The sequence below is a fragment of the Lactuca saligna genome, chromosome 5 (assembly GCF_052625555.1).
Source record: "Lactuca saligna cultivar CGN05327 chromosome 5, ASM5262555v1, whole genome shotgun sequence".
Classification (NCBI taxonomy): Eukaryota; Viridiplantae; Streptophyta; class Magnoliopsida; order Asterales; family Asteraceae; genus Lactuca; species Lactuca saligna.
The window spans coordinates 111,969,587-111,993,575 of record NC_136421.1 but is presented as its reverse complement, the minus strand read 5'-3'; the positions used below and the strand labels follow the sequence as shown (position 1 = coordinate 111,993,575).

At 35.9% G+C, this 23,989-nt stretch overlaps 3 protein-coding genes across 9 annotated transcripts; 1 reads left to right on the top strand and 2 right to left on the bottom strand.

Moving 5' to 3' along the window:
• Nucleotides 1-3,124: 3,124 nt before the first annotated feature.
• Nucleotides 3,125-8,899, top strand: LOC144996952 (mediator of RNA polymerase II transcription subunit 15a-like). Of its 6 annotated transcripts, none has more exons than XM_078956764.1 (15): nt 3,125-3,300; nt 3,779-3,930; nt 4,248-4,359; nt 4,564-4,663; nt 4,742-4,794; nt 4,925-4,999; nt 5,335-5,686; nt 5,801-5,853; nt 5,970-6,044; nt 6,266-6,697; nt 6,794-7,195; nt 7,272-7,559; nt 8,108-8,272; nt 8,355-8,443; nt 8,535-8,899. In XM_078956764.1, the coding sequence occupies exons 2-15, from the start codon at nt 3,806-3,808 to the stop codon at nt 8,743-8,745; spliced, it is 2,532 nt and encodes an 843-aa protein (XP_078812890.1). In that variant the 5' UTR covers nt 3,125-3,300; nt 3,779-3,805; the 3' UTR covers nt 8,746-8,899. The 6 variants fall into 6 exon arrangements, with proteins under 6 accessions (XP_078812890.1, XP_078812889.1, XP_078812885.1 ...); XM_078956760.1 differs by adding an exon at nt 3,368-3,403 and having other exon boundaries at nt 3,128-3,253; nt 6,266-7,195; XM_078956763.1 differs by having other exon boundaries at nt 4,751-4,794; nt 6,266-7,195.
• A 1,001-nt stretch (nt 8,900-9,900) lies between these two features.
• On the bottom strand, nt 9,901-13,140 carry LOC144997988 (ATP-dependent caseinolytic (Clp) protease/crotonase family protein). 2 transcript variants are annotated; one of them, XM_078957835.1, is made up of 14 exons: nt 12,820-13,140; nt 12,643-12,723; nt 12,302-12,370; nt 12,159-12,222; nt 11,996-12,075; nt 11,818-11,901; nt 11,657-11,741; nt 11,457-11,542; nt 11,242-11,363; nt 10,960-11,020; nt 10,744-10,836; nt 10,550-10,651; nt 10,415-10,456; nt 9,901-10,333 (listed from the first exon to the last, which is right to left on the bottom strand). In XM_078957835.1, exons 1-14 carry the CDS (start codon nt 12,940-12,942, stop codon nt 10,214-10,216), a joined length of 1,212 nt encoding a protein of 403 aa, XP_078813961.1. In that variant the 5' UTR covers nt 12,943-13,140; the 3' UTR covers nt 9,901-10,213. The 2 variants fall into 2 exon arrangements, with proteins under 2 accessions (XP_078813961.1, XP_078813962.1); XM_078957836.1 differs by lacking the exons at nt 12,643-12,723; nt 12,820-13,140 and having other exon boundaries at nt 12,159-12,217.
• Nucleotides 13,141-22,736: 9,596 nt separating this feature from the next.
• On the bottom strand, nt 22,737-23,513 carry LOC145045605 (uncharacterized). The gene has a single exon (XM_078993930.1). The coding sequence runs from the start codon at nt 23,511-23,513 to the stop codon at nt 22,737-22,739; it is 777 nt and encodes a 258-aa protein (XP_078850056.1).
• Nucleotides 23,514-23,989: the final 476 nt, after the last annotated feature.

The following is a 23,989-nucleotide window of genomic DNA, read 5'->3' as shown; positions in this document are numbered from 1 at the left end:
GCTGGGCGTACCCAGGGTTACGCTGGGCGTAATGGGTCCAGATGCAAACCCTAAATGTTTGGCTTGTGCACTATTTAAAGGATGCTAGGGCTCATTTCTCAGCCTCCATATCAGAGAGTGAAACCCTAAGAGAGAGCCTTCCACCGTCCATAGCTTGAGTGTGTGTGTTTTGGAGCTAAAAGTGTTTTAGTGTGTTAGTGAAGAAGAAGGAGAAGAGCTTGTGGAGGCCAGGGCTTGAAGTGCAAGGTTGGATCTGAGGTCTTCAGAGAAAGGAGCTTCATCTAAAGGTATAAAGTTCAAAACTTTCCTCCTTATTTGGTTTGATGTTGCATGGACCATTTCTAGGGGCTAAAGTCCCAAAGGTGGAGACTTTATGAATGTATTGTACTCCATGGACCTAGATCTGTCCCATTTCAGTAGTATTTGTGTTATAGATCCATAAAGCTTCCATCTTGGTCGTTGATATGAGGTCATGCTTGAGTTATAAGCTCTCTAGAGTTGGGAAATGGAATATTATGGGTGATAGTGACTTGTCTAGCCACGCAAAGGCTTAAAAGTGATCAGATTTTAGAAGTTGGACGTGGGTCTTAACTGTTTAAGACCCCAAAAGCTTAGAGTCTGAAACTGGGAGTTACGTGGGGCGTAATCTCAGTACGCGCGGCGTAAGGGGTCGCGCACCCCGTTTCTGTGAAGACACCGGGTACGCCCATCGTACATGTTTGGTATGCGCAACGTAACCCAGAGAGTTGACTTGTGTTGACTTTTAGGGTTTGGTCAACTTTAGGGTCTTGGAGCCATGAGAGGGGTAAAATGGTATTTTACCCTTCTGAGAGTACTAAGAGAGGGAATAGTCTAGGCTTGAGAGATGTATTGATTTAGAGTGTTTATTTCATATGATTAGGTGGAGGCTACATCAGATTTTACAGAGTTCAAGATTATCGAGTTACCCGAGGTGAGTCTTCTCACTATACTTTACCTAGTGTGGTAATTAGAGTTATATGACAGAGTATCTTGTATGTTGTTTATGTGATTGTGATGCATTGCATTATTTCTATGTGATTTAAGTTGTGTATGTTCTAGAGTTTACAGAGTTAGAACCGGAAGGTTCACAGAGTAAGGACCAGAGGGTCCACAGTGTTATAGCCTCGAGTGGCTAATATGTGTTATATGTGGTATTTTGGGGAACTCACTAAGCATTTATGCTTACATTGTTATGTTATGTGTTTCAGGTACCAGTGAGGATCGCGGGAAGGCGCCGACTTGATCAGTACACACTTGAGGAGCTTTTACATATTTGATATTGGGATGTGATGTTATGAATTGATTATGTGATACATTGATATTTTTATAACAATTATGAATGAAAGTTTGTTTTTGAATGTGAAAAATTATTTGAAAAATTTGGGTGTTACAACTTTAGTCAGCTGCCGTGTCATGGCCCTCTAGTAACAGTCTGTTGCGATTTTCCACGTCACGCCGTGACGACCTATTGTCATGCTGTGGGCACTGGGTTTTCAGCAGCTTAATTGGCTAAGTTGCTTTCTTCGTTCCTAAGAGCTCCAAAGCTCAAATCTGGTCCGAAACTAGGTCTAGAAGGATAGGTTTTAAACTTTATCCGTTAAGACCACTCAAAAGGTTAAAATCTCAAACCCCAGGTTTCAAATATGATAAATAAGACATGTTTTCCCCTATTAAACACTTATTCCAAAAAGTCAATAGCTGATTTAGTCCATATCAGTATCTATTATCAAAACCAACACAAAAGTTGGTGCTTTATAGACATGCATGTCCAATGCATGACTTGAAGCTATAACGAGTCAAAATAAGGGTTTTCATGGAAATCATGCATGATTCAAAATCCAACTAGAAACCAGATCCAAACCAACAATCATGTCAAATGTCTCATAGATTCATAAAGTTGCAAACTTTATGAGATCTCATCACTCAAACCCATAAGAACATGAAGATTTAGAGACAAAACATAAGATCTAGCATCCTATCATGATAAAAATCGAGTCTTGGACACTTACAAAGGTCCAGGAGAGTGCCAACACAAAGGATGATGACTAGCTTGCTGAATCTTAGGTCACTTCTTATTCTTTCTTCCTTCAAAGGCTTCAAAGAACACCAAAATGACTCATTCCTTTAAATAAGGCGCAAAAACCCGAACAACAGGGTTTGTCACTTGCCAGCTGCCACGTCATGGCCTATACTGTGACGCCGTGGCGGCTTAAATAAAATATGCGAACTAAGATAGACTTGCCTTGTCGTGGCACCTCTCCACCATGCCATGGCAAAACCTTAAAAATGCAAAAATTGAAAATAATATAAAGTACCTCAAGATTCACGTATTACATATTTTTTGGTTGTAGATGCAATTAAATTTTGGTAAATTTTGTCTGTAAATCCTTCCATTTGGAGTTCATTTAATGCTTATATCAATCTAAATCTCCATTGTTGAAGTGTTTTAGAGCTCTCTCCCAAAAAGGCTCAAATCTTTGCTAAATAATCCGATTATAGTTTTCCAAAACATCGATATAAACCTTCGCCAACCCTTTTTTTCACTCCATTTTTTTGGATTTCTATGTGTTGTGAGTTGTCGGGGATGGGTTGGGGTTCCTCGCTTGATTCTTCATTTTGGCTTTGAGGGTTGGGTTTATCACTTGATTAATCAGATTCTTCAATCTACGTTTTGAGCATCATATAGTTTGATGCTTCAGGGAGTAGAATATTAGAATTGGTTTTTCAGAATGCATTGTGAATAGTGAAATTGTGAAGCTTCTTGAGATAGCTAAAATTGGTTAATCGTTTGGTGCATGGGTTTTTTTTTTTTTTCCTCTCTCTCTCACAATATAACGTAACCAACAATTAAGTTCTTCTCTATAATATGATTGGATGGAATGTAGAACATTTCGTATGAGTTGGACAAAAAGAAAATAAAAATTCAGATTGAAGAAGAAAAAAATGTTTTTATTATTTCATAAAAGCTCTGGTTTTTAAGATTACCATAACCACGTGACACAAGTCGCAAGGAATCAATCATCTTATTATCTGAACTGTGGGCGGTAAAAGTAAATTTGATCGTGTAAGTTGTAACTATATTTAATGAGAAAAAGTTCTACGCGGTTTGAGCATTCTCTACATCTTTTCCAATTCCATGTAAGCCAAAGTTTGCAACTGCTACGTCTACGACTCCGTTTTGCGTTCACTGTCTCTCGTCGAAGTAGGATCATCTTTCACGTCTCCGTCACCGGTAACCTAATGCGATCTGACTCTTCCTAGCACCCAATTACCCTTCAAGTTAGTTCATTCTCTTCCTTATACTCGATCGTTTACTTTTCAATTGTTTTGGATTTATCATTTTCAGATAGAGAGGGAGAAAGAACGATCACCTGTGCACTGCGTACCAAAACCCTAATTCAAAATCTTTAATCGCTGACACTCTTTTTACAAAATCATTCAGTAACTTCAAGCTTACCAGTTGTAGACAGTAGATTGCTGAATTCGAAACCTCTACGTATTTCTTACTGCAATTTTCGATCATATGCTCGCCTCTCAATTTTGATGTCTTCTATGTTATAAAACACAAATTATATTGCTTAATTACCCTTATTTGAATGATCTTTTCATGAATAGTGTTTCTTTAATTAGTATCATGCAAGTTATGTATGTCATGCTTCTAGGTTCCAATGTTAATAGGAAGGAGTACTTCTTTTATGAATTTTCTCATTATTGTTAAATCATTCCTCTGACTGTTGCAAATATACTTCTGTTTTAGGAGTGGAAATCAATCATCAAATAGGAGATGGATACGAGTAATTGGAGGCTTACTGAGGGTGGAAGTGGCGATGTTGGCGACTCCTCTATGGAATCTAGTGATTGGAGGGCTGAGCTGCAAGAAGATTTAAGGGAAAGGATGGTGAACAGGATGTGTGTATTTACATCCTTCTATTAAGTTTCATGATTCTGTGTGTTTTAAGAATCTGATTATGCTAACCTGCTTAAAATCAGCCATTAACATTGATGATGTTGTTGTTAGCTGTTGGGAATTTTTTTGTTAATAGTGTAGCCTTATGTGTAGAAATATAGTCTCATATTTGTTGGATTATCCAAAAAATAGCAATTTCACTTACATTGCTTGATGTGGCTGGTTATATACTTTCTTTGATTCCTAAAATCATGATTTTAACCTGAAATATCTTGTAAATACTTTCATCTTTTGACTGAAAAATGCTAATTTTACATAGATTGGATGCCATGAAGATGCACCTTCAGGTCTCTGGAGATGAGGGGCTACAGGAGCTTAGGAAAGTAGCTGTGAGTTTTGAAGAGAAGATTTATGCCACTGCAACAAGTCAGGTTTGTTGTATTTTCTATTTGTTGATATTCTTTATTTTTGTAGTTTTTGCTTTTGCTTAGTGTAATGAAGATTTTACAGGAGTCATTATGTCAAGATGGAAGTATTTATTAAATAAATAAATACTTCCATTAAAGTGAAATCATGTTTGCCATATGTTGTAAGGTACTTCGCAATCTAAATCATGTAACTCATTTGGTTTGCAGTCTGATTATATGCGGAAGACATGTTTCAAGATATTGACTATCGAAACCAGATCACAAAATCCCATGCCAGATGCTAATAGTGTAAACAACTCAGATCCAGGTACTTTTAATAGACTTTGCATTATATAATGTATTCACTTACATTCCAATCATAAAGAAATTTATAACTCTTTTGTAGCATCATTAGATTCCACAAATGGTGAAGACTGGCAAGAGGAAGTTTACGAAAAGGTACAGTATACGAAATTACAATTCATTCAAGAAAGGGGAAGTATCTGATATCACAGTTTGCATCATGATTGTTTACAACATAAAATCTCTACAAGTAACCAAATCTTTTCTATATTCCTTGTGATTTCAGATAAAAATTATGAAGGATCTTTATCTACAAGATTTGAATGACATGCACCAGAAAGTTGTTCGCAAATTGCAGCAGGTAAGTTCCATACCCCCCCTTATTTTTGCTACATGGTGGTGATAAACAGTGTTATTTAGGCTCTTTGAAAAATCTACTTTATTATATAATTGTATGTTTATTTTCCTTCTCATTGGGTATATTTTTTAAAGTATAATGCTATAATAGGAAAAACTGAAAGTAAAAAAAAGGGTATACCACTATACCTCACCCATATGGATAGGATTGAACCTGAGACCTATTTTATGAAATGAAAGTAGGATCAATGCTATATGATAAACAAATCAATAAAAGCACTTAACTTTTAAAGACAATCTTTTTTGTATTTTAATTTGACGAAAGACACTGTTTTCCAGCATGATTCTCTTCCTCAGCAATCAAATAATGAGCAACTTGAGAAGCTGAAATCATTCAAAAACATGTTGGAGCGTTTCATGGCATTCTTACAAATCCAAAAGCACAACATTTTAGTCAACTATAAAGACAAACTGAGTACTTACGAGAAGCAGATCATCCATATCATCACCTCAAACCTCCGGAAACCTGCCGCCACTCAGCAGCCACCACCACAGCCACTTCCTCCACCACCACATATGCATTCTGTGCAACAAAATATCAGTATGAATGGTTCTCTACAGCAAAATTCAGTGAATGGGACTGCTGCCCAACAAGTAAACATAAATCCTTTGGTGTCACATAATGGGATAGGTATCCTTCAGCCACTTTTTTTTTAAAAAAAAAAACTTTTTTGTTTGTTGCAAATTGCAATGAGCTAATAGTATGCAGATTTTAAATTTTTTGTTGCATCGTTATATTGGACAGCTCAGACAGGAAATGAAAATGATGGAGATTGGCAGGAGGAAGTGTATCGAAAGGTATTGTATATGAGATTACATATCTTTTAGAATTCAGATCAGATAAAATCTACAAGGGATTTGCATCTGTAGTGTAATTTTCAGTTACTCCAAATTTGTTTTTATTTTGATTACAGATAAAAGCTATGAAGGACCTGTATCTACTAGATTTGAATGACATGCACCATAAAATTCTTGTCAAATTGCAACAGGTAAGTTAGTAGTGGCTCATATACATATCTTTATGGTTTTGTTGTAGTCCCATTGTGCTTTTCACTTGTTAAGGGACCTAATTTAGGACATTATACTTTGAAAATTTACTCCAATTATATCAGTGAAAATTGCTTTATATTTCATTGACATTGCTCTAATAAATCAATCAGTAAAAGTACATTGCTATTTCTTGCATTTAACAAAAAATTTTGTTTTCCAGCACGATTCTCTTCCTCAGCAGCCAAAGAACGAGCAACTTGAGAAGCTGAGAATATTCAAAAACATGTTGGAACGTTTCATGGCATTCTTACAAATCCAAAAGCACAACATTTTAGTCAACTATAAAGACAAACTTAGTATTTATGAGAAGCAAATCGTCCATATCATCACCTCAAATCACCGGAAACCCGTCCCCACACAACCACAACCACCACATATGCAATCACAATCACAATCACAACAAACACACGAAAACCCAATGACTTCCCAAATGCAAACAGTCCATCTACAGCAAACTTCTCTATCTGGGGGTTCAACTTCAAATTCTCAACAGACAGGGATGAGTTCAATACTTGACTCGGTGAGTGGGAGTGGGGCCCAACAAGTGAACATAAATTCAATGGTGTCTGATGGGGCAATAGGTACCCTACAGGTGAACACAATCATGCTTCATATTAAACAACAACAACAACAACAACAGCTTCTTCGAAGCCAACATCTGAAGCAATTTCAAAATCGCCAAATGCAGCAACAGTTCCTTCAGAAACAACAACTCATGCAACAACAACAACAGCAGCAGTTCAGACAACCAGAAGGAAACCAAGTTAACCAGACGACTCAGCTTCATGATGGTGGTGGTGATATGAAACTCAGACAACAACAAATGATGCCAGGTGGCAGTCTGTTTTCAACTCAGTTAATTCCAGGTGGCGTGTCCCCACAGATTGAGGGACAAAATATGTTTAAAACTATGCAATCTGCCAACTCAACTAATGTTGCCAACAATGGACATGGGCAGGCAGTGTTGACTAGTCAATCTCTTGCTATTGGGACACCTGGCATATCGGCTGAGTTTACTAGTCCGGATGGGAATGGTTCGATTGCTAAGTCTAGTGCTGCAGAACAGCCTATTGAGAGGTTACTCAAAGTGGTAAGTTTGTAAACTGCAAAAATATGTAATGTTTTTGAGAGACTGTAAAACTATTCTGTAATTGTTTGGTTGACAGGTGAAATCAATTTCATCGAATGCATTGAGTGCTTCTGTTAGTGACATTGGTTCGGTTGTGAGTATGATTGATAGGATTACAGGATCAGCACCAGTTAACAGATCAAAAGCTGCAGTTGGTGAGGATTTGGTTGCCATGACAAAATGTCATCTTCAAGAAACATCTTTTGCCACTCAAGATGGAACCACTTCCACTTCCAATTCCAATTCCAATCCCATCAGGAAGAAGATGAAATGCTTTACAACTGCAATGCCTTCCAATGTTGCAGTCAAAAGGCCACGGATTGAGGTACTAATTTTTTTCCCCACTTTCTGCTTGATGTATACAATGAGGGTATTTTGGTCTTTTAATAAAAAAAAAAATGGAAGAATGGAATTGAATGTGGTGAATCCCATCTTTCTCAGTCCATATCAACTTGATTTGTGACATAAATAGTAAGTTGGCATCGATGGTGGTTTTTTAACTTTGAGGAAGCCAGGATTTAGTAGACAGAAAACCATTGATGTAAAAGGTAGAGGGATAAGTGCACGGAATAGCAATTTACTTTTGTTTTTGTGTAGTATTGTATACTTATAGCATCCTTGTTTCATTTTTTATTTTTTTATGAAAGCATTGTACTTAAGAAAATCTACCCAGTTTTAGTATTATACTTTGAAAAATCAAACCTAATTATAGCAGTGAAAAACAGTTTGTATTTCAATGACATTTCTATAGCTGCACAGATTTTTCAAAGTACAATGTTGTAATACGAAGAAATCAAAGTAGCATGCTATAATAAAAGTTTGTTGCAATTTCTCGTATCTAACCCTAAAATTTCATCTTCTGTAATGTTACAGACAAACCACTCCCTTTTGGGTGAAATAAAGGAGATAAACCGAGGACTCATAGACACTGTGGTGGATATTAGCACGGAGGATGTTGACGGAACCGTGGTTAAATGCTCGTTCAATGCAGTAGCTCTCGGTTCCAACTTAAACTCCCAATATGCTTCTGCCCAAATGGTGCGCATTGTCTCATAATAGCAACCTACTTCTTTTTTTAAATTTAATTATCTAAAAATTGTTTTGTTGAATCTCATAACAGTCACCTATTCAACCTCTACGATTGCTCGTTCCTGCAAATTATCCGAATTGTTCCCCGATACTCTTGGATAAGTTTCCCATGGAAATCAGGTAATAACAGATTTATTTTAATTATGGGTTACATATTACTATTATCATATAAATTAGGAGTTAATTACGTATTTGGCCTTTGTGATTGCAGCGAGGAGTATGAGGATCTATCAGTGAAGGTGAAATCAAGGTTCAGTATATCTCTGAGAAGCCTGTCACAACCGATGTCACTTAAAGAAATTGCAAGGACTTGGGATATTTGTGCACGTGCTGTTATCTCTGAATATACTCAGCAAACTGGTGGTGGTACTTTCAGCTCTAAATATGGTACATGGGAGAACTGCTTAAGTGTGATAAACTAACTAGTATGTATACTAATTGCTCTGTGAAGCTAAAAGTGTAATTATTGTTGCAAAGACTACTAATGCTGTTTGGTTGATTGTGTTTGTCTACACTTAATTTGGCTTATAAGGTTATGCTTGCGTGCGTATATAAGAAAAAAAAACTATGAATCTATATTGATTTCTTTGCCTTTGCATATGTATATGTTGTTCCCTTTTTGTTATAAGGTTTGTAACAGTTTTGTCACATTCTATAAGATTGGAAAAGCTCTCTACAAAGTGACATGTCTTGTAATCATTACATTACTTGCTATAAAGGCCAGACAAACTTTTAGGACTACTTCGATCATGAGGATGAGAAAAGTATTTATGTATTTTGTGCAAACAAGTGATTTGAGGGCGAGTTTCATCAACTATCAAGTATTGTTTTGCTTTTTTGGGTAATTGGTTTCTTTTTAGATGAAGTTGAAGTTTAAATTTGTCAAAATATAGTACAAAAATGTTATGTTTTGCAATGCCCTATCTTAAGTAATGATCGAGACCCAAGGATTGATGTGTTCAGTATTGAAACTTTTGTAGAACTTAATGTCAGTGTTTGTTTGTTACATGTGACAAGACTTGATAGGATTGCATGAGAGCTTTTTAAAACTAATTTCAATGAAAAAGCGAATTCACATCTTTTGTACGGATGATAAATCTAAAATATGTCCCCATTCCACATTCTTAGGTGGAACACATTTACAATTTAAGTGATGTTGATCTCGGGGTATGTCCAGAGTTCTTCAGAGTTTTTAGCTTTATAAAAAACTTGAACTAAAAAAAAAAAAAAAAAAAAACCCTTAGTTTTAGTTTGAGCGTACACGAAGCTTAAAGGTTATTTTAGAACAAAAGCTCTTGATTGAAAAACTATTTCAGGTAACATGTGTAAAGAAAAGCTCCTGCGTATTGTAACAAAATTACTAGATTGTTTTTAAAAAATCAGTCTTTTATTTGCATGCCTTTTATGAAATTTTATATATCTCAAATGCTTACAATTAACTTTGCCAAACAACTAACTAGCTATTTTGCGACATTTCTTGAATTTTCTCCCATGATTGATGGTAGAAGGCATTGTCAAGGTCAAGACCATGCAAATGCAAACACATGCATTGAACATTAACTCAAAATACACACATCTAAAAAAAATTCATGTATTATTCAAAACACCCAATCTCGTCTTTCATTTTCTTTTTGCAATTGAAAGCCAAAAACATTGACTTTACCAACTTTAGCATGGTAAAACTTGCCATTACTTGCATCCCTTGGTTTCTAACTGTGTAATCAATCATACTTCGCGTAAATTAAACTAATATCTAAATTACACGTCAATAATACTTGGCAATCTAACAAACCAAAATCAACACAACTAAAAGCTCGAAACTTTTGCCAAAAATGGACTTTTTATGGTAGGAAGGTCATAATTGTCATTCCTCTGATAAACCTAGAAAGTTCACATGAAAGGCTCTCTCAAGGCTGTGGGCAAGTTTAGTTCAGGCTCAGAAGTAGGAAGTGGTGCAAAATATGAGTCCACCATGTCCTTGGTCACCGCTTCCAAATTTGGAATATCCCACTGTCAAATCCAAGAAAAAAGAAAATTTTTAAAATCATATTTCACAAGGGATGTTAATACTTAAAGAACACAAAAGGGTACCTTGGGCGCAAAATCTTTGTCAACTAATCTTGCACGAATTCCCTACACAATGAATGAGAGAAAGACTTTCTCTATTAAGTTATCAAAAAGCTTAAGGGGGAATAAGTCCATTAAGTCATACTCACTCATACATACCTCAGAGAAGTCTCCAGAAACCTGTTTGGAGATGCAATGCAAAGATGTACGATATTCACGACCCAAACACTGATCAAGAGGCTGGAATCTTCCTTCCCTTATCTGCATTTATTACTTATTTATTTATTTCACCACATTTTAATTTAAAAGAAAATTTACCCAAAAAAAAAAAAAAGGTTGATTAGGTCACTCACAGATTGCAAAGTGATCTTTAAGCTCAAAGGAGAGGCTTCCTTCAGTTTCTTTAAGGCTGTTGAACATAATTCATCATGCGACTCTGCTTCTTTCTGCATAATAATCATACATGTTATGCCACTTCTGTTTCTTTTTTATTATTGATAAATGATAAATGATATTTAAAAAACATTTGAGAAAATGATGGCACTTAAAGGGAAGGAGGGAGAACTTACTAAAGCATCCACAATTTCCTCAACAGTGTCATGACAAAAATATTTATCAATTCTTTCGATCCTGAAAACACCAATCAAAGGTTAAATTAATAATTTAGTAATGATTAAATTATGAGTGTAATACAAGCTGCCACTTAATCTTACATAATTAAATATGTATTACTTATGCAACAATGTTTCACTTTTTTTTTTGCCAATTTTTGCAACTAACACGAATCATGCAAACCATGTTTCAAGTAAAAGAGAAATGGCAGATGGAGAGTGGAATTAATAGAAAATTACTTGTGAAGAACACTGGTTTTATCTACATAAACAAGATCACCATATTGAGCAAGAGAATCTGATATGACAGAAGGGTCATCTGTCATGAGTTGACCAAGGCGTTCTTCAATCCATGCAAGTTTCTGTAAGAATGAATAAATAAATTACAAATCATCATATTCTTATTCAAAATTAAATCTGCCAACAAATGTAAAAAATTAGATGAAACTACATACCCCACTTAGTGAATAATGTGTAGCAATGCCACATGCAACAAGTTCAGCTCCATTCAGCTTTTCACCAGTCAAAGCCAAGAATTCACCTACAAAAACACAAGAAAAACAGAATTAGGATTTAAAATTCCCAAGGATTAAGAATATTTTATTCTTGGAAATGATAAAAATAAAAAATAATGAATTAAGAGTTGGATTGCAACCTAAATAACCAGGGAGACGAGAAAGATAAAATGAAGCCCCTGCATCTGGATGGAATCCCATTTGAACTTCAGGAGTTGCAAAAACCTGCAATTCATTTAGTGAGGTTAATTCAAGGGTAAATTAGTCAATAATTTAATTTTAGAGAGGTAGCAATGCACACCGTTTTGTCAGTTGCAATCCTAAACATTCCAGGAACACCAATTCCTGCACCACCACCCATTGTGATACCATCCAAGATAGCCAACTGTTAAATCATCAATACTCAATGATCAAATAGTCTTAACAAAGAGAGAAAAAGAAGAAGAAGAAGAAGAAGAAGAAGACAATCGAATACTCACATTTGGCTTTAAATATGTTCCTAAAAGGTATATAAACTGATACAATGTCCTGAAAAGTTCTTTGCACTCAGTAACATTGCCTGTTTATAATACAAGTAGCAAGTTAGCAAGAAAACTATTAAGCATTTGAAAATGTAAAAGAAGATAAAAGAGTGATGCACACCTTCTTGAAGTAATCGATAGATGGTTACCATGTCTGCACCAGAACAAAATGCCCTACCACTACCCTTCAAGAAATCCAAATGACATTTAGAGATACAAACCCTAACATAAAGAAGGAAAAAATCTCAGTGGAACATGGAATACCTTCATCATGACAAATCCAATTTGTGAGTTATCCTCCCACGACTCATAAAGTCTTTGTAATCGACCAGCCTACATTCAAAATTTGAACAATGTTAGAGCATCTAAACATTGCTCAGTGAAAAAAAAAAATCATTGAGGACAAGGCAACGCATGAGATTCATATATGGATCAAGGTTCTCAATCAGCAATGTAACAAGTATTTTGCAAATGATAGGAATGCAGTTCTTCCAATTTTCCAACAAAAGCTAGAAAAATCCCCAAAAGTTTGCCACGACTCTACTCTATGATCCTAAATTTTTGCTTGGAAGGAAGGAAAAGGAAAGAGAGAAAGAGGATGAAACCATAGATGTAGTAATAGCATTGAGTTGAGATGGTCTATTGAGTATGGCAGCTCTCGAGAAAGCTCTTCCTTCCACTAAAACCTGTAATTGCACAAAAAAAATCATTGCAGAAATACAACAAGTGTAAGTTAAAATGAGAATTAAAAAGTTGAAATAGCAAGAGAGGGAGAGAGATACATCTTCTTCAAAACGGTGGTGTTGAGGGTAGTTGTCGCGTTGAGCAGAAATGGTGGAGTAGCAACTGTGAGACTGCCTCTGAAACGAACGTCTGAGTGCTGATAAGGATTTGAATCGCTGCATCTTCTAAAACCCTGTGTGGTTTCTTGTCTTTCGTGGGTGGTGTTCGTGAACAAGAGTCGAGAGCTCAGAGAATAGAATAGAAATCGATTCACTCACTGAAACAAAACCTTATTCCAATTGGGCCATCCCTTTCAGGATCTCAGCTTAGCAATAGCAAATAGAAATTAGCACCCACCAAATTACACTATTGCACAGTGGAGGTTCGAGGTTAAAGATGATACCAAACACCTATTTCTCCCATGCTACAGCCATATTAACATCTTGGGCCGAGCATACAGAGAGAGGCCACATGCTTTAGCCCAACAAATCTATAAAAAGAAGGAAAAACACATAACTACGTTTTGTGGTTAATTTTTTATTTTTACAAAAGAGGTAAGGGGGTGTTTGGATAGGAAAAAAAAAGAAGCTTATTGCTTATTTCCACAATAAGTTAATTTAAATGTTTGGATAAAATTTAACTTATTAGGCTAAATAAGTTAATTTTAATAAGCATCCCTTCTCATGCTTATTGCTTATTGTTTATTCCCACCACAAATAAGCTAAAAATCTAATCCAAACACCCCCTAAGTTTTTCTATCAAACTATTCCATGATTTCATGCAGGAAGAGTCGGTTATTTTGATGATGGGACATTTTACATTAAACTTTTATATATTTTTTGGGGTCACGTGTCGACATATAGACATTGTCATTTACACATGGATATAATAATTTTTTTTATTTTTTTTATAAACTCATAATAACCCTAGATAAGTCATTTAGTAGTCTCCTTCACACCATGCCTCTTCTTTGTCTTTACACATCCTTCTTTGGCGACACCCTCATTTGTTCTAATCCTCCCCTCCTACGACACCAACCTCCCCACAAAGTCTTTTTTTTTTCGATACCCATTCGATCCTCTTTGAGAATTTGTCAATCGAAAGTCCTCTCATCGGGTACCCATTCGATCTCATCTTGAAAACCTCATGCGACTGTGTTTGTTCTTCCCCAATGAGAATATAAAGAGAAATAGTTAGAGGGAGAAAGTGACTGAGATTGAAGCGAGTTATTGGGTCACGACGGCAGTGAAACATGACAGTTGCCGCCACCTAATGAGTTTTTAAATGGGAGAGCAAGCGATGTTAAGCGTCGTCAACCCGAGTAACCATACAGTAGCATTTTTCCTTTAATAAATATTTGCTTTTTTACAATATGTTTCGTAAAGGCTACAGAGTACAAGAAGGTCCTACAAAAATCTCCCAGTCCATAACATAACACTTAGTTCATCTCTTTGTCTTCCTTAAAATCAAAATTCACAAGCATGGAGTGGCCATGTTTGAAAACTCGTCTTCTTCATCCACACTTACAGAAACATCATCGTCTTCTAGATGCAACAACCATAATTCTTTAAGCATAGTGTAACGTGCGAAAAATACCGAGTAAAATTTTTATTTTAAATAAGTCAAAACCATTCATACATTATCTCAAAAGACAATTAGAGTATGAGTATTCTTAAAACATCAAAGTAAAATCATAAATAATCATTACAGAATAAATCTTTAGGGGATAAGTGTTGATGTGTGTTTAATGCACTGGTTTTAATCCTACTTTTTAGTTATAAATTTAGCAAACAAAGGCCGTGAACCTGTCTTTAAGTGGTATAGATGAGTAAGTAGAGTGTCGAACTCAGGGAACGAAAATTAAACTAATAACTAATTTTAACTAAGTAATTAATAAGAGTAAAAGTTTTTTCTCTAGTTTTACAAGACTAGCAACTTAAACTAACACCTAACACTAGTTTTAACTAAGAATTATCAAGTAAAAATTCACCAAATTTTAATAAAGAGCTTCTGTTTAGGTCCAACCAATTCACTCCTATGGTTGTTTTTATAGTCAAGTAATATGTTAATTGTTATTGGCTACCAACTATAGTGGTTAGGTTCATATTCACTAATGCTAAACCTTAGATAATTAATTAATTCACACAGTGGCCAATTGTTTACACTAATTAATTCCATAGTTCAATTATTTGGATTAAATAAGATTTGTAATTGGTTAATCAAGTGGGTGATTCAATTAACCTCTTGTTTGCTGGTTTCTCAAACAAGCTTACACATTAATTTACATATTCTCTTATTAATTCTAGTTTCATGTTCATTATTCCTAGTCATATGATAAAGTAATCACATAAACATATGAGGTTAACAATTAAGAGATGTTCATGCAGCTTAATTGTCTTCCAACTAATAGAAAATAGATGTAATCAATACATAAGGTTCTTTAACAAACTTAATTTAATGAAATCACCAATAAACAATTAACTAAAATATCAATTAAACCATAGGAGTAATTAGGTTCTTCCTAAACAGAAGCTATCCGAGTTTTAGCTCATGATTACAAGATAAACAAGCTTAAAAACGGAATCAATTAAACTAAACATCATGCAATCCGAGATTACGTGGAAAATATAACCTAATTCGCTTCCAAGCTTCAAAAGATCAAAGACCAGGGTTCTTCAGGTCTTCAAAGGTTTCTTCAGTCGTTGCTCTCTTTCCAAGGAAGCCAGAAAAGTCTTTAATCCGGATTAAGAGGCTCTATTTATAGTTATCACAAAATAGGGGGTACTCGGCAAGTAGGTCGTGGACTCGCCGAGTAGCTGCATGGAATCCGTGTACGACAAGGATTTTTGACTTTTCTTCGGGAACCTTCTCACGAACTCGCCGAGAATAAGTGTGGACTTGCCGAGTAGATGTATTATACTTCCTTTTTCTTCATCCTTTGGTCTCTAATTGCTCCTTTTTGCTCCAAAGTTGTCTCTTGGACTGAAAACATAATTTCAGCATTATTAAGCACCATTTGTCCATATTATGCATATAATTAGCTAAAAATGAATAAAAATATATGCTAAACATATGTCTAATTATGAAAATATCAAAATACCCCACACTTGACTTTTGGTTGCCCCCAAGCAAAATTAAATTTTAGCATATTAGAATCGCGTAGGAAAACTCCAATCGAACCCAACCATTATGCCAAGATCGCAACGCATGCATTTGTGTCTAAAATTTCCTAATAACCCCCCATACTCCAAATACTCACAATCCTCATAAACATTTGCCCACTTTTTCCGAACAATGCTCATTTTATGCATCCCTCCGAATCCTTCCCCAGAAAACCTTTTAACCTCAAGGTATTTTTGGTTGAGCAACCCAAGCATATATAATCTAGGAAAAATTACAACTTTTGGATACCACTATGGAGCTCTTTTTGAATCCTTCATTTCTTTGACATTTGATCTTTAATTTTCTTGAATTCACCACCTTGTTGTTTGATTTTTGATATCTTCAACTTTTGAATTTTTGCTCTTCGGATTTAACTTTGATGCTCCAAAAATTCTTCACACTTTTCTTGTATTATTTTTTTTTTATTTTTTTTTACATGTACTCACTTTTTTCTCACTCAAAACCCTACATGCTTAAGCAGGGGCGCTCAACTTCAACCTTTATTGGCTAAAGATAATAATTTTCCTGGATACATTTCTGGTACACGATGCTAAACATCACTACTAGAAAACAGCCCTTTAATGACGCGCAAACAATAACACTCGCTGATAGAGGACGCGCATTTGTGCGTGCCCTATAAAATAATGTTAGTTTTGCAAAATTTGAAGAATAGAGGACACGCATTTTTGCGTGCCCCTAAAATTAGTGTCAGAAAAGAAAAAAAAGGAAATGCGGGAGGCACCTTTATAAAATGTGCGTCTTCTAAATGTGTCGCTTTATAACATTTTAATAAAACACGCGTATTTAAGGCGGGATTTCACCCGCCTATTGAATCCCAAAAATTAACCCCCCCGCCTCTTCCAATTAGCAAGAAAAAGCCGTAGGGCCTTCGTCTTCTTCTTCTTCTTCTTTATAGTTATCAATAAAAAATTAAGCAACATTCTCTTCCATTTTGATTTAGATCGATAGTTCACTAAAATGCTGAGTATGTGTTTCTGGATAACGCTTCTAATGATTCCGATGATGTATGAGTTCGTCCGATTGGATGCATATTTACTATTAAATTTGGGGATTTTCTTTTATGCATCACTACCCTCTTCTGTTTCAATCATTCCAAGTTCATCATATAACAAGGCTTCGGTGGTTTTATTAGCTAACACTACTAAAAAAAATCAAAAGACCTGCCTTGTTCTGATCTACCTTCATTTTCATCTTTCTCTTCCTCTTTCTACATGACGAATTCAAGAACACGATTGACTAGTTTGTTAGTCTCAAATCGCAAACCCAACATCAATTTTGACTTATAGAGAACCATATATATATATATATATATATATATATATATATATATATATATATATATATATATACATATTTGTTGTTGGATATTGCGCTCCCTCAGTTCTGTATTTTTTAGGGCTCGTTTCATTTGTTCATTGTCGCCCTACCACAAGAGATCTTATAACTCTGACCAATCCACCCCCCTTCAATCATCTTTGCTATCAAGATCATATGTGTCCGCCATTTTCTTAAAGGTGCTTTCATTTTCGAGATTTCATTCAGTATCTTGGAGAAATATTACATGATCCTATCAGACTCAGGAAGAGAGCTTTAAAGCGCTGTCAAGACCGCATCCCCCAAAAATAATAGTGCTAGATGACCTCAACATTGATCCTCCTACTGATACTGAAGCCCTCGATTGTTTTCCCAGGTCTTTCACATTTCTTTGATTTCCCTATCTTATATTACCATTTAATCTCTTAAACTCATTTTTTTGTTCTCCAATTTCATGAAAATAGTTAAGTTCAAATGTGCAATCAATTTAATGTTCGGGAAAGTTAACTCCATTTTTGTTCCCTAATCTCTTAAACTCATTTTTTTTGCTCCCCAACATCAGAGTTATGGACTGGGGAGTTCAGAAGACTATGGTTCAGGGAAAGAACTTAAGGGTAAGGATTATTGGACTGTGAGTAAACCTAAAAAGTTTGTCCAGTCAATTCCTTTTTTATTTGCAATCAAACATGGGAATTGGGATTGGAATGGAGTTGAAGTCCAAATCCCACAAAATCCTATGAACCAATTGCCCCCTTAGTTATATTCTAATTTTGTTAGATCTTGATTTATATTATTAGATTATGTATCCATGATGTTGTAGTTTTCCATTTTATTACTTATAAATCGATATGTTTCAGGGGAAAGATTATTGGTTCAAGAAGCAGAGTCCCAACCACCACACAAACTAGATGAAAACATGTGGAAGAACAGGGAACACATTGAAGAAATTATTTTCTTGCTTCAGAGCTCTCATTGGCCAAAATCTGTGAGATACCAATTCTTTTATTTATTTATTTATTTATTTGCAAATCCCATCTCGCCTTTTAGTTTTTATGTTTTTGTTACTGTTGGCAGCTTCAAAAACAGTCTACACCAGAAGAAATTGAACTTGGTCAAGTTCTTAGACAACTAAATGATAAATTTGAAGTTGCATTAGAGCTTGTGGAATCCTTCCAAACAAAAAACTTGTAATAATGTGTTCAGTACAGGTTAGTTTAAGGATGAATAATGACTGATAAGATATATGACACTGAAATTGAAAACATATGTTGATGAGAATGATAAAGGGTATATTTTTTTTTCTTCCAAGAATAGTCAACCATGCATTGACTAAGTCAAAGACCAAAGTCAACTGGACAAAAGTTACAATTTTTTGTATTGAATGCCCTCAGTAGTCCTAGAAAGCTTGTGTAGTCTAGTTTCCAGTCCTGTCATGTGTAACAAAAGACATGAATACCCTCATATCCAGTTGGTATCCTATTAACTATCTGAAACTGTAGGTTGTTGTTCCAAGCTCAATACTAGCAGAAGCTATGTGTATTTTCTTTGTTTTTAGTTTCTTCCTCAAGAAAACAAAGATCATTTTTCATTTTCACTCTGAATAAATGTCATACACTATGTACTAACTTGCAAGAACTCCTTGTTAACTGAAGCTTTTGGAATGAATTGATATATTTTTCAACAGAAAAAAAATGCCTATTTATAGGCTGATTACAGAGGATATCCTAGCTGTACAATCAATGTTAATTCCTGTAAATCAGGGATTCTACCTAACATTCAGGGATTTACAATAACTAAGATTATTCAGTAATTAATACACATAAATCTACACTCCCCATCAAGCTGGGTTATTTATGTCAAACATTCCCAGCTTGCATACTAGTTTATCAAAGACATTCCTTGTAAGGGCCTTGGTGAGAATATCATCTATTTGAAGTCTTGATGGAGTATAAATGGCTTGAATTGTAGCATTTTCAATCTTCTCAGTGATGAAATGTCGATCTAACTCAACATGTTTTGTCTTTTCATGATGGACAGGATTCTTAGCAATGTTAATTGCAGCTTGATTATCACAAAACATTTTTATAGAACCTCCTGTAAAGAGTCCTAATTCCACCAATAGTCTTTTTAGCCAGATTCCTTCACAAATACCTAAAGCCAATGCTCTCAACTCTGATTCTGCTGTACTTCTAAAGACCACAGATTGTTTCTTGCTTCTCCATGTCACTAGATTACCCCAAACATAAGAGCAGTATCCTGAAGTACTCCTTCCATGAGTTGCACCTCCAGCCCAATCTGCATCGGTATAGATGTTAATCTCTTTGGTGCTATTTTTCTTGAATAGTAGACCTTTTCCTGGATTCATCTTGAGGTACCTAAGAATTCTCGTAACAGCCTCCATGTGTTCTTCAGTAGGATTGTTAATAAACTGGCTGACAACACTAACTGCGAAACCAATGTCAGGCCGTGTATGTGATAGGTAGATCAAGCGTCCCACTAATCGTTGGTATCTCCCCCTATCTGTAGGTGGGCTGTCAATTACTGATCCAACCTTTTTGTTGGAGTCCATAGGAGTTGAGGCTGGTTTGCATCCAAGCATCTTTGTTTCTTTTAGTAAATCTAGGACATACTTACGTTGGGAAATAAAGATACCGAGTTTTGATCGAGCAATTTCCATGCCCAGAAAATATCTAAGATTTCCAAGATCTTTGATCTCGAATTCCCTAGATAAGAAGTGTTTCAATCTTTCTATCTCTTCCACATAATCACCGGTCATAATGATGTCATCCACATAAACAATTAGGATAGATATCCTTTTATCGGATGAAAATCTGACAAATAAAATGTGATCAGCTTGACATTGAGTGTACCCATTTTGAATGATTGACTTGGTAAATCTTCCAAACCATGCTCGTGGGGATTGTTTAAGACCATATAGGGACTTCTTGAGTTTGCAAACCTTTTCTCTGTTCAAGGAGTTCTCGAAGCCCGGTGGAATATTCATATAAACTTCTTCTTCAAGGTCACCGTTCAAGAATGCATTTTTTATGTCGAGTTGATGTATGGCCCAATCTTTATTTGCAGCAAGGGATAGCAGTACACGAACAATATTAAGCTTAGCAACAGGAGCAAACATCTCTTGATAGTCAATCCCGTAGGATTGAGTGAAGCCTTTAGCAACAAGGCGAGCTTTAAATCTCTCAATGCTCCCATCAGCCTTGTGTTTAACAGAGAAAACCCACTTGCAACCAATTGTTTTCTTTCCAGGTGGTAAATTGGTAAGTGTTCATGTATTGTTTTTCACCAGAGCATTAATCTCATTTTGTACAGCTTCTTTCCATTGAGAATCAGCCAATGCCTCCTGAATTGTGTGAGGAATTTGTATGCTATCAACAACAGAGGCGAAGGCTTGATAGGATGGTGACAATGTTTTATAGGACACAAAGTTGCCAATTGGATGTTCTGTACATGCACAAACCCCTTTTCGCAAAGCAATAGGTATATCTAAATCATCGTTGTGATCAACATTATCATGTTTAGAATTACCTGATTGACCTGGTTCAGATTCGTGGTAGTCCTCAAGATGTGTTGTGTGCTCTATGTCTTTGCCTGGTTGCTTCCTTCGTGTATAGACAAGAATTTCTTTTTCTTTTCCAGTTGGTTCTTGGCAAGGAGATGGATCCATGAATGGAGGATGGGAAGAGTTTTCCATGGCTGGATTTGAAATAAAAGGACTCTCATCGTGAACACCAGAGGGTTGAGTATGGGAACTTTGATCGGTATCTGGAGATAAAGTATCAACACTAGGAATAGAGTCCCAAAGATGAGATTCGTTTATATTCTCCCCCTGAAGCTCAGATTTGTAGTAGGAATGATTTTCAAAGAAGGTAACATCCATAGAGTTGTATATTTTTCGTGTTGCTGGAGAATAACATTTGTAACCCTTTTGATGCGATGAATAGCCAATAAAGATACACTTAATAGATTTGGGATCTGACTTGCTACAACTCTGAGATTGATTGTGTACAAATGCAATGCAGCCAAAGACTTTAGGATCAAAAAGACTGATGAATTTTGTATGAGGAAATAACTTCAGGACAGATTGACATGGAGTTTGCAAGTTAAGAACCCGTGAGGACATTCGGTTTATAAGGTAGGTGGCTGTGAGAATAGCTTCACCCCAAAAGTCTTTAGGAACTTGAGTAGAAAACATGAGCGATCGAGCAACTTCAAGGAGATGCCGATTTTTTCTTTCAGCAATTCCATTTTGCTGAGGGGTGTCTACACAGGAGCTTAAGTGTAGGATGCCGTGTTGAGTGAGATAAGGGCTAAGAATAGAGTTGAAGAATTCTTTGCCGTTATCCGTCTTAAGGATTTGAATCTTGGAGTGAGATTGAGTTTGAATCATAGAATGAAAGTTTTTAAAAATTTCACTCACTTCTGATTTGGAATTCATGAGATACACCCAGGTTAACCTAGTGTGATCGTCGATAAAAGAGACAAACCATTTTTGTTCGGTTATAGTCTTAACTCGTGAGGGACCCCACACGTCGCTATGAATTAATAAAAATGGTTTGGAAGGTGTGTAGGGTATACTATGATAAGTGTTTCGAGTATGTTTTGCGAGTTGGCAAATTTCACAGCAAAGAGAGTCAGGACTTTTATTAATAAACAATGAGGGAAACATTTTTGACAAATACCAAAAATTCGGATGACCGAGACGATAGTGCCACAACATGATATCACTATCTTTATTGGAACGAGACTGTTTATTTAAAGAGAACAAGCTAAATTGTTGAGATGTCCCGACAGAAAGAGCGTCATCTTGTAAGACATAGAGCCCATAACACGTCTTAGCACGGCCAATCATCTTCCCCGAAACCAGGTCCTGAAACACACAAATATCTGGGTAAAACTTAGCCACACAATTGAGTTCACGTGTAATTTTACGAATAGATAGTAAATTATATTCCAACTTGGGTACATAAAGAACAAATTTGAGGGTTAGATTTGGGTTTATTTTGACTGAACCCACACCCGCAACTTTGGAGGATGTTCCATTTGCAATTTTTACTGTGTGATGTTTTGAACTTGCATGAAACTCAGAAACAATGCTCGGATTTCCTATCATATGATCTGATGCTCCAAAATCAAGAATCCAAGGGTTAATATGCTTTTTACTGATCATAAGGGCTAGTGAATGGTTACCTTTAGTGGTCAACAACCCTATACCGGGAGTGGTGTTTGGTTGAATGGACTGACTTAAAATTTTCTGAAGTGCCTCCAATTGTTCTTTGGTGAAAGGAGATGAGTTTGATGTGTCCCCTTTTCCTTCAACAACACTTGAAGGAGTAATGGCCACATTTCCATGAGTTTCTTTTTCTTTCCATGATTTTGGTTTCCAATCAGCAGGTTTTCCATGAAGTTTCCAACATGTTTCTCGATAATGTCCAGATTTACGACAATGTTCACACCATGGTCATCCCTTCTGTTGTCCCCGGGTAGCAAGAGCAGATGAATCTTGAGTTGATGGATTAGGGGAAGCACCAAGCATGACCTTTTTCCTACTCTCTTCCTGTCGAACCTCTAAGAATGCTTCCTTAACATGAGGAAGAGGCTTGATACTCATGATCCTACTCCTGACTGCATCAAGTTCTTTATTGAGTCCATGAAGAAACTTGAAAGTTCTCCTTTTCTCAACGATATTCCGGTATAGAGTAGTGTCATCAGTACACTTCCAGGAATAGGTTTCAAATAGATCTAGCTGCTGCCAATACCGAGTAAGAGTGTTAAAGTATTGTGTGACAGAGGTATCGTCTTGGCGGAGGTCATAGAGGGCGGCTTCAATTTCGAAAAGTTCTGATGTATTTTCAGAACTGGAGTAGGATTCTTTGACAGCATCCCAAAGTTCTTTTGCAGTCGGATATAGAAGAAAGTTTTCTCCTATATCATTATTCATAGAATTAATCATCCATGACTTAATCATGTGATTATCAGACTTCCATGTTTTGTACTTTGGATCATCTGATTTTGGAGTCTCAATCTCTCCAGTAAGATATTCCTCCTTTCTTTTTCCACCAATATACATCATCACAGATTGTGACCATTGAAGAAAGTTATGGCCATTAAACTTGTGACTGGTAACAAGAGATACGGCTTCATTACCGTGAGAGGATGAACCAGAGATGTTGAGGTTATTGATGGTAGAAGGATGTGAAGAAGCATCTGATGTGAGACTGCTTTTTTCATGAGCCATGAGTTCTGTTGAAGAAAGAGAAGGCTAGAACAAAGATTGTTGGAAGAGATGAAGGTGAAAAAGAGGCTTCTAATGCTCTGATACCATGAAGCTTTTGGAATGAATTGATTTATTTTTCAACAGAAAAAATGCCTATTTATAGGCTGATTACAGAGGATATCCTAGCTGTACAATCAATGTTAATTCCTGTAAATCAGGGATTCTACCTAACATTCAGGGATTTACAATAACTAAGATTATTCAGTAATTAATACACATAAATCTACATTAACAATCAAGTTAGGAAGCTTTTGAAGGATGATCCTGGAAATTCTGAGTATGATAATGTGGAGAAAGAGCTTGTGGAGGTGATCTAACATAAATTTGTCACATTTGAACTCTTCTCCAATTTGAGTTGTTTGTTGCTTTGACTTGGAATTTAACTTTCCTGTACATATGTATCTGTTGTCTTCATAAAAAAGTGATGAGCACACTAA

Coding starts and splice junctions, on each gene's coding strand:
- LOC144996952 (XM_078956759.1), top strand. CDS start 3,806: ATGGATACGAGTAATTGGAGGCTTACTGAGGGTGGAAGTGGCGATGTT. Junction 3,931..4,247: donor GAAAGGATGGTGAACAGGAT/GTGTGTATTTAC, acceptor AATTTTACATAG/ATTGGATGCCATGAAGATGC. Junction 7,560..8,107: donor TCAAAAGGCCACGGATTGAG/GTACTAATTTTT, acceptor GTAATGTTACAG/ACAAACCACTCCCTTTTGGG.
- LOC144997988 (XM_078957835.1), bottom strand. CDS start 12,942: ATGCAGCGATTCAAATCCTTATCAGCACTCAGACGTTCGTTTCAGAGG. Junction 10,837..10,959: donor AGGAAATTGTGGATGCTTTA/GTAAGTTCTCCC, acceptor ATTATTATGCAG/AAAGAAGCAGAGTCGCATGA. Junction 10,652..10,743: donor TAAAGATCACTTTGCAATCT/GTGAGTGACCTA, acceptor TAATAAATGCAG/ATAAGGGAAGGAAGATTCCA.
- LOC145045605 (XM_078993930.1), bottom strand. CDS start 23,513: ATGGCTCATGAAAAAAGCAGTCTCACATCAGATGCTTCTTCACATCCT.